The following is a 12,567-nucleotide window of genomic DNA, read 5'->3' as shown; positions in this document are numbered from 1 at the left end:
TAAGCTTTAATGCAGCAATTATGAGTATCAAAATTTAGAGGTCAATAAGTATAAATAGTGAAATAAGGTTACAGATATTTAATAAATCAATGATTTGCTTTTTAGATTTGAAGCCAAAAAGCGCAGTTGGCTTAAAGCCAGTGAATATGCACGCAAACTGACACAGACACCATAAAATATTTTCTTATATTATTAAAAGTTTATTATGATTATTTTTGATTTGTAAATCGTTTTTCATTTAATTAAAAAATATATTTTTTGAGAACGAATGTCTATTTTTTTTTTTTATCATCGTTACTTTTATAATGAGTATAATATCTGATAGAAAAAAAAAATTGATATATTTTAATATAATTATACCTTATGACATAATATTTATCTTAAATTTTATTATTGAAAACTATTTCAAGGGACTATTGGCTATAGGCAAAATTTTGATGTAAATTTTTATTACTACACATAATATAAGGTTCGCATTGAATAATTTATATTTGAATAAAAATATAATAAAAAATCTTACACTGAATTAAACACTAAGAAAATGAAAAAAAATGAAAAATATATAAAATTTGTAGAGCTCATATCTCAACCAAATTCTTTTCTATTTGTCTCGATGCAAAGGCAAATTGTTAATTATAATACCACGTTTGATACAATGGGTTCCGCATAAGGCTTTGTTGGGCGCTGTGAAATTGGAACATAGCACTCGCTTTTATTGTCTACTCTGCTATTGAGACAGACTGAGAACTGTGACCTTGAATTTTCTTACATGTAGAAAGAGACGGACACTTTTTAGTGTTCCGTTGGGAGCATTCAAAGCCATTAATATTACATTATATAACATTGTGAGCCAAGAAAACTATGAATAGAATACGCGAATTTAGAAGGTTGATAGGAAACTGGATAGGATATTTGGAGTTTCGAGAAATTTCTTTTCTGTGATTGAACACATGAAGTTATCGACCTGGTATTGAAGTAATCTTTGAACTGGTCAACACACTCAATTGTAATGGAGACGTTGTAATACTTACATTGTTTTAAAAAGTAAATGGATTTCTGGCGTATTTAGGACCTTATGTCAGATATGTAGATGACGTGAACACTAGCTGAAATAAAAACAAAAGGTCTTAATAGGGCTTAAACCTTAATATAATGTACAAATTCAGAACCTGCGAATGTGTCATTTCTTGGCTACGGCTACTTTCTGAGATTTGGACATTCCACGCTGCTCCAATATAAATTCGACTATTGTGACAGATCCATCTGAAATTTCTGGTTTGTACACAATGCTATACTTCAATGCTTAACGTGGGATTATAAGTCCAAATTGAGCACACTAAAATTTTATGCTTACTGATTGGGTTTGGTTAACCGAAATTAACGCCAAATTTATTCAAAGTACTGGGTCATATCGGTCCTTGGTTGTATTTGTTACTCAAATACATTACTGCTGGAGCTCAAATTTTGACACATACTTTCGTTGCTGGTGGCAATACAATGTAGATTACGAACGACATTACTCGTAGATGTTTGTTCAGAGTTGACTAGTTAAGTAATGCTGTGCCTTTTTCTTTCAAGTTTCAGATCACTGATGTCAGAAAGAGACAAAAATGTGTTTAGCTAAATAATGTTACTACTTATGCTATTTTTGTAATATATGGTATTATACGTACGCTGTTTAATGTCTTTGCGTTTTAATATTGAAATAGCTTTTGAGGAAGCTTTGAAGTACGTTTATAGTGTATCCTCAAGGGAATCGTGAATTGGGTTTTTATATATTAATTACTACGTGTTCGATGCTCACGGTCGTAATTCTAATTGCGATGTGCGTACGTAACGTGGCACCATTTTTGTTAAGTACATTTCACACTTCGCTCACGTGATGCGAGTACTAGAGCCGTATTCAGTCTGAATATACCTTACTTAATAAACTTTTGAGTCTGAATGAACTCAGTGGAGATGTTGCACTAATTAAACGTCAAATAATGGCACACGTGTAAATGAATTCTTCCTGAGATACGGTATTTGTTCTGTTTTATATTTTTAAATTAATTAATTATATTTATAGGTTATAATTATTAATAAATCATATTTTTCAATGCAATATTTTATATAATATGATAATAGGTGGTTTTGGTAGTTTTATATATATAAATTTACTTAATTGAGGTAACTATTGGTCTATTGGTATTTTTTATGGTATAGGTGGAAAACTAGCAGGAGTCTCACCTGATGGAAAGTGACTATCACCGACAATGGATATCTGCAACACCAGGTGGCTTGCAGGTTCGTTACTGCCCTTATGAAATGAAATTAGGCGATTACAAAATGACTTTATCTATCAAGATATTCTCCATAGTTGTTCTGTGTTCAAGTATTGGCATTATTGACACTTCTATGGCAAAAATACGAGAAGCTGTTAGTTTTGCTTCTTTGCTTGATTGTCACCCGATTGTTTTAGCAAAGCGAGGGTATAGAGAGTGCAACTGTTTTTGCATAAACATTATACTGTAATATATCTTAACTGTAATATATATTTCGTAGTTGATAAATCGGTCAGGACATAAAGAGGTAAGTTTTCTTTGTTTGTTTGCTTTGCTCCGTTTTAGCACAATAGCTAATAAAACGTTTCTTTGTTATAGGAAGGCGAATAAGTTACTTGATGTTAAGTAGTCACCACTGCCACAGACATAGGTGCTGTTAGAAATATTACCCATTCCTGACATCACCAATGCACCAGCAACCTTAGGGACTAAGATGAAAGGAACACAAAAATATTAAGTATTACTGTTTGGTGGTAGAACATCCAGTTAGTGGGTGGTACCTACCCAGACATGCATAAAGCCTATTACCTAATGATTGATAAACACATTTCAGAACGGATATACGTTTAAATATGTTAATACGTTACATATATTTCGAACAGAGCTTGAAAGTCTGGCGTAACCAGAAAGAAAATTGTCTGTTCAGGCGCTTTCGAAGCGAACGCTGCCAAAACTATAAAATATACACAAAAACTTTGTGTCAGAGGTTTATAGGTCTCCAAAGTGTCTACGGAAAATTTAACAAGTGTACCTACCTAGAAGATTCGACCAGTAAATATCGATATGTAATATGTTATAAGTTAGTACTGTATATAATCCATATAAGAACCGTGTAAAGTCTGGACAAGTAGTTAATAAAAAAAAATCACGGGTAATGTTCCGAGGAATCGCTTGGATTAATGCGGGCCACTGAATTCCACTATCGGATATCACGTCTGAATTTGAAATTCCATCTCGATGTCCGGAAATCCACATCAGCGCGATTTTAAGGCATTTCTGCCACGCACAACTTTTATGTGGAACTTTCATCGGTACCCACCGATTTCCGAATCGATATGACTTGAGAACCTCCAAGGTTACGGGCCTACTTATTCCTCAAAGATCGGTAACGCACCTGCAAGCCCACTGGTGTTACATATGTCCATGGGCTGTAGTAGTCCCTTTTAGGTGAGCCTCCTGCTCGTTGGCGCACTCAAATTATTCGTCGTTCAAGTAGACTAATAAAAGCAATTTTGAATTGCCATGTTGCAGTTTTTAATGAAAAGTTAAGCTGCCACCATTAGTACTGCCACCATAGCTTAACATTAGCCATTTAGTCTACATCCCGAACCGGTGTTCGGAATTCTACCGAGGAGAACCGGTAAGTCAGTAGTTACTCTTTTCCACCATTTTAATTACAGGGTACGTCATTAAAGTACAATTATTATTTTTTATATATCCTAGAAAGTAAATCAATACTAAGTAATCAATAAATACCAAGTCTACGCTTTTATATCTTGTATATAATTTTTGAGTAATATTCTTTATTTATAAATTTATTTTTTGACATGACCTTGAAAATTTTTAATAGGCCAATTTAAAAATGACTCAATAAAATGATAAGTATTCCATATTTACATACGTCAAATTTATATATTAATAGCAATAAGCTATGTTCACTAATATAACAATAATATACTGAAAAGGGTATTATTTTTATTAAGGCTTCTGTTGCAAAACATTTTCGAAATCGAAAGGTACCATAGTCCAATGTATCAAATACGTGGATGATAACCGTTTACGGTCAATTTGTGTTCAATTCATCAGAAAGCCTACATGTATCGAAAGAAACTTTGTCACGTCTTCCATATATACATACATATGTGGAACAACTTCCTTTATACCTAAAAGTTGAGAATAGATGGGCCCTATGTCCAGAAGCATGTATGTTTCTGTAACTGGTTTGATATTACGAACAATGTTGAACAACTTTAATTTATATTCTCAATATAAATGAGGTGACTCGACTCCATAAAGTCACAATATAAGACGTCTATTCCATACATTGTTCTTCAACTTATCGACACATTTAGCTCGCTATTGTTACTTATGTACATTTTCTAACAATACATGTGTGTATTGTATTGTAAATATTTATAGAACAATACATAATACCTAAACACAATGGAGGTCATTTAGGCACTAATGCTTCCATGAAATACGGAATTTGTGTTATAGTATAAAAATTACGTTCTCCGATCGATATGTGGCAATAATTTAGAGTGAGAACTAGGTAGGAGACATATTCATAGAATTAACGGATAAAATTTTTAAAATAATTCAATAATAAAAGACTCGGTAATTGTTGTTTAGGATTTTCTTTTGTCGGTAACTCTCAATCTTCGTTGTTCTGCCGCCATAATTTTCCTAAAATTTATTTATGTTTGTATTTTTCTAGTTTTAAGGGTCGTTGACCTGAATTACAGTCACAAGAGATATAATATGATAAATGATAAGGTCGGATAAGATGCCAGTGTCCAGACAATAATATCAATAAAGAGATTATTTATAATTGGTGCCTGATCTCCTGTTATCTCCACTTTCATCATTCATATCATTATAATTTATTAAAGATAAACAAGAACAAATTAACCATTCAATTCTAGGTATATAATATTTTGCTTGACATGCTAACAAAATAATTTCTCGCCATTAATATATTATTATCTTTAATGACAAGTTACACAACATGTCATATGATCTGTACTGTCAAATAGAAAATACATAACAATTTCACGCCCAAATTGGGGCTGATTTACTGTACTAAATTGAATTAAACACATACATGCTTTTGCGTACCTAAGTGATGTTGAAATCATCCTGACCAATTCCATCTCAAGGAAAACCAGCAACTACGCAAGACATATGATAGTGCACAAGTTTGTGAGCAAACACAGGTGCACTCTGTGTTTTCCACTGAGTCGGAAAATCTGTCACGATTGGAAAGGGTCCAGGCGCAGAACCGACAGTTTGACGTGCTTACCAAGGCACGGGAGTGTACACACTTCTAACTTCCAGACTCCGGGCTCTACTTAGAATTTTTCGTGATTTCCGACATGGAGTTTGCCATTAATTAAATTTCCCATTCATTTTAATCCTTAGTTCATCACACTTTTATTTAACATTGAAATATATTCCAGAAAAAAAATGTATGAAACCTCTTAACGTGACTAGGAAGTTAGAATACCACTCAGTCACACTCAATCACAGCATCGACTTCTTTTTAACGAGATTTTTCAGCTTATACCAACTGTCACCGTAGCTAACATCGACACATTCATAACTAAAACTCTAGTATACCTTTTCTACTTCTTTTTTTTTTATTTTAGATTTACACATAAAAGGTATTATGTATATATGCATGTTTCGGACATTATTTTATCGTATTTCCAAAATTTGTTTTACTTAAGAAAATCTTTTGACTAACATAGTTAAAAAAGATACAGAACTGTATTGTAGTATTTGATTATTAAATATAGGGTTAGACTTTTTAACCCGCTAATCGCTCCGCTTATCCGTGTAACCGGAACACTATCAACATATAAAAGGGTTGAACGACCCGCCATCACACGGAATATTGCGTTTCACTGCATTGCTGTAAATATTCAGGTAACTTTGAGTAATAATTAAAACTGCCTCATGTATATTACTCTAGTATGATATAATATTACTTATAACTATACATCATATATATATATACTTAAATTATTTACAGGCAGTACTACTTTTAATGTTATAGTTTGTCGTAACTTTTGACAGGAACGTCGATATCCCTAGATCCGTTTTAGACACAACAAACAACAACAAGTTGGTTGCAAGCAGTCTTCTCTCACGATCTCCAAGACTCTACGATACGTCCACGACTTGACCACCATTGACGATCAATTAAGACGGGGCTGGGGTTCTTGTGGGAGTAAAAAGTACCAAGATTTTTGATTCAAGGTACATATATATATTTAAATTCGTTCGTTTTGGAATTACCTCTAACATTAATATTTTTTGCAAATTGGTTACGAGTAAAACCGTGCAAGATGCTAACTAATAATAATTGGTCATAGATTATAATCATATTGGTTTCCGAAGCACCGATTGGGAATTCATTACAATTTTCAAATACAGAATTGGTTTATTGAAGTTTTTGATTGACAGTTTTTGCTCCTTATTTATGAAATATATATATATAGGTATAATATCTATAGTTGGAGTGATATATCTTCTCCTCTAGAGGGAATTCTCTTTTGATAATTTATAATACTGTTAAAGTTATGATACTGTTAAAAATTTATAATACTATTAAAAATTCATTACAAAAGCCATTTCAAATTTTGTTGAAAAAGAGAAACATTTTTTTTAAATATTATAGTTAAATTAAAATATTATTTTTTTCTTGAGTTCAGGTTCAAAAAATTAATTAGTGACTTAGCCATAAAAGTGTTACTATTAGACAGAGTTAATTTCACATTTGTAATTTTAGTAACGATGAATAAAAACTACCTATGACTTCGTATGGAACCGCTGCCACGTCACAATTCTGATATTTTTGTACTCATTACATCCCTCATACAGCAACAGGAACATGAAATTCGAATTGAAGATGAATTCTGGATCTTATTTCCAACATCGTCTACTAAGTTAGTTTTGTGGTCTCAGCATTGTTTTACATAAGATTAATTAACAAAACAACTTTTCGTTAAAGTCTTCTAGTTCTATATTAAAATTCACGTTTCGCAAGGATCAATTATAGGACCCTTTATCTTTTTGATATATATCAATGATCTTCTTTATTATATTAAAGGCCTTTATGATAATACGGTTTGCTAATTTACAAGTCTATCACACATACATAAACAGTTATAACATTGTATTCACGAAAAATGAAGAAGAAATTATTACACAAAATCCGAATGCGCTATGTCAACACAACCTTATGATTTTTATTCTCTATCGTAAAATTTCGCAGATACTTCCAGCTTAAAATTCATAAATAAACAAATGAAACGAAGCTTTTGTCTATTTTAATTTCGCTAAATAAAATAATAATATTATCATATTTTAACCGGATCAGTTTAAATTTGTATAGTCTAGTCTAGTTGAGGAATAAGATATTTTTCTATTATTATTTTCTACCTAGCTGCAATAATAATTTACCATTAAAACATTATTAATTTAATACTTAAATCCCTACACACAACGAAATTTTATAATTCTTTGAAATATATTGTCCATTAATTTTTTAAAGTTTTTCGTAACTTTACCAGCATTTTTGCAACTTCAATTTAAGTTAATAGAGAAATCAAACAATTTTATAAAAAAAAGCTTTATTTGTCGTAACACTTTGTGTTTTTGCTTTGATGCCAATTTATTGTAACTTGAATAATAATTAATACTTAGAATATACGGAAAAAAGTACAATATTTACATTACATTGTTCGGCGAATAAATTAAATACATTTTATTATGTACAACAATCTCTATTATTTAGACATTTGAATAAATTATTTTATTTGAATCCCTTTCACCTTACTAATAAACGTTACAGAATACTTTGTCTTCTTCTTTCGTATATGGAATTCCTGATGAGAGAAAGAGAAAACGCGACGTCTAGCTATTCAAAAAATGTTTATTAGTAAGATCGTTTATGTTTAATTAATATTAAAAACTTTTATATCAATGGAGGCTAATATAGTAATATCATACATACAAAATATGTAGTCTTTATATATATTTTCTAAATATAATTAAATCAGTGGAATTCTAAAAAAAATATTCTGAAAAAAAAAAATCTTATAAAAGAACGTTTATTTTGCAATATTTCGAATTTTTATTCGCTGAAATTAATTTGTGATATTTTCCAACAAACATTAACAATCATAGTGTTAAAACGGGTGTTTTGCGTGTTACATTTACTAATGCGGAATATTCCAAAGTTATTACGCCTTGCATTTATTACTTTAAAATAGGTGAATTGTTTAAGCTTCAACAATACAAATACTTAGCAATGATATGTTAACCTCCATTGAGTAATCAGTAAGCACCAAAAATAGACAGCATATTTTTATATACAGTAATCAAGACTATACTTAAAATACAATTAATAAATAAATTTAGAAAAATAATTTCACAATACATAAATAAAGTTAAAATACAATGGCAAAAACAACATCACATATTATTTTTATTATTTAATTCATAATATTTATTTCGAACAAAAAACTAATTACGGTTAAAGAAGCGTACCACTCATACTATATTTAATAATAACAATTAGATTACAATTAATATTTAACTTATCTACAACAAAGCTTATAATTACTGGGTACGTTTGAGACTCCAAAATAATTATTATATTTTTTTATTTTGTTTTTCTCATATAATACATTTAAGCTTTAATATCACACGATTATGGCAGACGACGTAAAGGCAATTATATGATCGAAATTGTACATTAAGTTTCTATATTAATTCGTGATAATAAGTTAATAAAACGTTTGTCATCAAAGTGTATTCCTTTAAAAGGTCATGTATCTCTAATGTGTTCAATTCTTTTAAAAATAATAATAAATAATCTTAAAATAAATTTCAATAATTTACGTTTCAATAAATGAAATAGGCTTAAATAAAATATATTCTGATGAAACTTACAAATATAATAATAATATCCGATGCATTAGCGACCATATCGCTAAAGGAACACACCCTCATTTCAAACGGCTTATATTAAATTTAATTATTAAATATCCAAACAGCAATATATTAACAAACATTTAAACATGACATCGATAAAATAAAACCTCTTTCAAAAATAATAATATAATATTCAATAAAAATAAATTCATTATAATCTTTACAAAATCAAAATAGACACTATTAGACTTTATTTTGAAAAACTTAAACGGCTTATTATTAATAAATTGAAATCATTTTTAAGTCAATAACATATGATACAAAATTTATTCGACAAATTCTAACAATCATTTATATTTCACTATCACTTACGTGCGGTTCTAAATATTTTTGCTGTAATTAACTTATTGATTTTTAATCTATAAATTTGCAAATTGCTGAGCGGAAAACATATCTAAGCTATGAATGCTACGTAGCTATGACAATGAGTTACGGTAAATGTAATTGTTTACCTACAAATATTGCAAATATTAACGTGCAAGCTAATTCCTACACAAAACACATTACGAATACAATACGCTCTGAACATTTGAGGTCGGTCTTAGAAATTTATCAGAAATAACTTTTTATTATTTATTGCTAAAATGTACATTTAATTTTTTAAGTCAATTATTAATAATACAAATCTTAATGTTTGTTTGTCAATGACGATATGAAGAAGATGTCTGTAGAGTAAACGTTAGCATGTAAATTTTTACATTCTTAATAAATACAAATATGAAGGCAAAGTATAACTTAATGATCTTAACCTACCCGGCCTAGCTCCAATTTAGAACAAAGAGACGCTATTTTTTAACTTTTACACATTTTATTACTCGCAAATCTTCGCTGCTTGATATCTGAGACTGTAAAATAATCAAAATTTTCTACAAATAATAATTTGGATTTTATTTGTTTCATAAAAAAAATCGACTAATAAATTAAAAGATTAACGGTTCTTTGTTTATCTTTATTGTGATTTTAAATTACAAATTGTCAATATATTTTATTAATTTAAATAAAAAAATAATTTGTAAAGCTTTGTTTGGCTTTGCGCATTTACGCAGCGGTGTTGTATTTTTGCATTTTTGAAAAAAAAAACATTACGTTAATAAAATTGCAATAATTCATTTTTAATGTTGCGTATAGCCTTCGGTACGGGGAGAGGCACGTCGGCGCGCTATGGTGGTCGCTCGGCGTCAGAACACGTCATCACTTGGATCTTCATCTAATTCACATAGAAGTTTGCTACTGTAAATAAAAAATACAATACCTTACGTTACAGTTTATTTTAACTTGATTTATTTATTGTTCATTGATATGATAAAAAAGAGTGTCGCCATATTTATTTGTATAACAGAGTGATCAGTTCTATTTAATATAATAGTATAATTTTAATAACTACAATACATAAATGATGTAAATATTATGAAGCAATGAATGAAAGACGTCATTAAATGAAAACGTGGCACAATATCGACGTGTCTTCTAAATTTAGACGTTACACATTGCATGTATGATTGTTCAACATAAAACGTACTTGCAAAAAATTCTAGATCCAATATAACTAGCATTATGAGGTTCCATCATCAAACTTGAAATTGTTATTCTTTCTGCAAGTCCATTTTATTTAAATATCAATCTAAAAAAAAAGAACCAAGATGGTGACCTGGTTAAAACACATGAACGTTACGATGATTATGGGTTCAAACACAGCCATCACTGAATTATTATGTGCTTAATTTGTGTTCATGATTTATCTCATGTGAAGGTGGAGGAAACACTGTGAGGAACCTGTATCGGATGTGTATCCACTGACTCACATTGCACTAGCGTCAATGAACAAGCTCAAAATTTCTCCTTAAAAGAAGAGGGGAGGATAATTACAGCTGTTATATTTTTAATCTAAAATATATTATTAAAGTCATTAGCCGAAAATAACAACTACCTCGAGTCTAAAGGACTATAATTTTAGGTAAATTATGAAATTAAAGTTTACTTACTCTTCCTTACTCGCAAAGGATTCAGCATGCACTCGCCTATTACAAGCCCTGTCGCAGCAATGACAGTGCCAGTATGCGAGTACACTTAAACTGAAGATGAAGACAGTCGTTGGCAGCACCAATGCCAAGATTAAACCACGAATAGTTGAATCCCAGGAATATCTTGCTACCACCAATTCTGGTCGAGTCATGCTATAGTAGCACGGAAAGATCTTTGGCGCCTTTTTCCCAGCATAATCACTTGCGAACTCCGAGCAATTAACTCTCGGTGGATAACCGCAACCCTCAGGGTTGATCAGAAACTTTAAATCCGTCGCATCCCATTCTTTTGGTACTGGGATATTTTCTTCGAACGGTCTTCTGGCTAGGTTAACGCGTATTTTGTGACATTTCGTATGAGTGCTGGTACAGCCTTCCCGACACGACGCCCAAGTGCAATTAGTTAAAGTCTCAGCGTAGATATGTTTCGACACTGCACAAATGCCAGCTTCCGGAGCGAACTCCGCTAATATCGTTTGTATCGCTGGTTCGACCACAAACGGTATTAAAAATAGAAAGGCAAAGACAGCGAGTATAGCAGAAGTGCCAAGGCAGAGCGATGTGTAAAATTTAAATCGCTCGAAGAAATGTGTAAGCAGCTCCTCCCTTGTCGGTTCTAGAGGTTTGAATTCTGGGCTTTCAGGTTCTGCAGATGCGCCCATAGGTAGCGTAGATCTTTCAGAGGTCGCTGGTGAAAGACTTGTACGAGATCTGCTCATAGTCGACATTTAGGGAGATTATTTTAAGCAGCACAGCAAGCAATTAGTCGTCTCTTAATGAACTAGCCGGGCCCTCGCAGAGGAGGGGAACGCCTGGAACAGATAAATAATTACAGTTAGATAAGTTACATTAAATTATTACAAAAAAATATTTTCTTAACATTACTGATTTAGATAATTAAAACAAGCACAGTATTCAGTTTTTAAAAGTAAAGCTACATCTACACAGGTAGAAAATTGGAAATTTATGTATTATCAACTCACATTGGTAACAAAAGTTTATGTAACTTATGTGTCAACATGAATTGATACAGGTCTTTTGACTAGTTGACTATCGAGAATAGTTATCAATTTCGAACCAACTACTTCGTTAGAAATGCACTTTAACACTTCATCATCAATACAACACAACTAGATCGTCTATACATTCGTACTGTAGCAACCGATTCGATATTCGTGTTTCAAATAAATATACCAGTAGGGTGTACAATTCTACATCAATTTCTTTTAGTTGCGCAACATTCGTGTCAAGGCCGATATTAAACTTCCTATACTTTCAATTTAGGTAAAAATACTCAAATGTAAAGGACACGCGTACAATTAGGAAATTAAATATTTATAAGCTTTTCATTATTCATGTTAAGAATATTTATCACGCATAGTTTGTGTGTAACTATCTAACGAAACTAACCTAAGAAAAAGTAACTCTGACTGTCTGTTTTTTTTCCTCATCACGACTAAACTAATCGATCGAAATAAATTATGACATTGAGGTAACCT

General features: G+C 31.1%; 1 protein-coding gene across 2 annotated transcripts; it reads right to left on the bottom strand.

Moving 5' to 3' along the window:
- Positions 1 to 9,262: 9,262 nt before the first annotated feature.
- LOC125071427 (protein tipE) lies at positions 9,263 to 11,796 on the bottom strand. Of its 2 annotated transcripts, none has more exons than XM_047681671.1 (2): positions 11,030 to 11,796; positions 9,263 to 10,277 (listed from the first exon to the last, which is right to left on the bottom strand). In XM_047681671.1, the coding sequence occupies exons 1-2, from the start codon at positions 11,794 to 11,796 to the stop codon at positions 10,226 to 10,228; spliced, it is 819 nt and encodes a 272-aa protein (XP_047537627.1). In that variant the 3' UTR covers positions 9,263 to 10,225. The 2 variants fall into 2 exon arrangements, with proteins under 2 accessions (XP_047537627.1, XP_047537628.1); XM_047681672.1 differs by lacking the exon at positions 9,263 to 10,277 and adding an exon at positions 10,646 to 10,668.
- Positions 11,797 to 12,567: the final 771 nt, after the last annotated feature.

This window comes from Vanessa atalanta, chromosome 19, assembly GCF_905147765.1.
Source record: "Vanessa atalanta chromosome 19, ilVanAtal1.2, whole genome shotgun sequence".
In the NCBI taxonomy this organism is placed as follows: Eukaryota; Metazoa; Arthropoda; class Insecta; order Lepidoptera; family Nymphalidae; genus Vanessa; species Vanessa atalanta.
The sequence above is the reverse complement of the archived record's forward strand: the minus strand, read 5'-3'. Positions and strand labels throughout refer to the sequence as shown.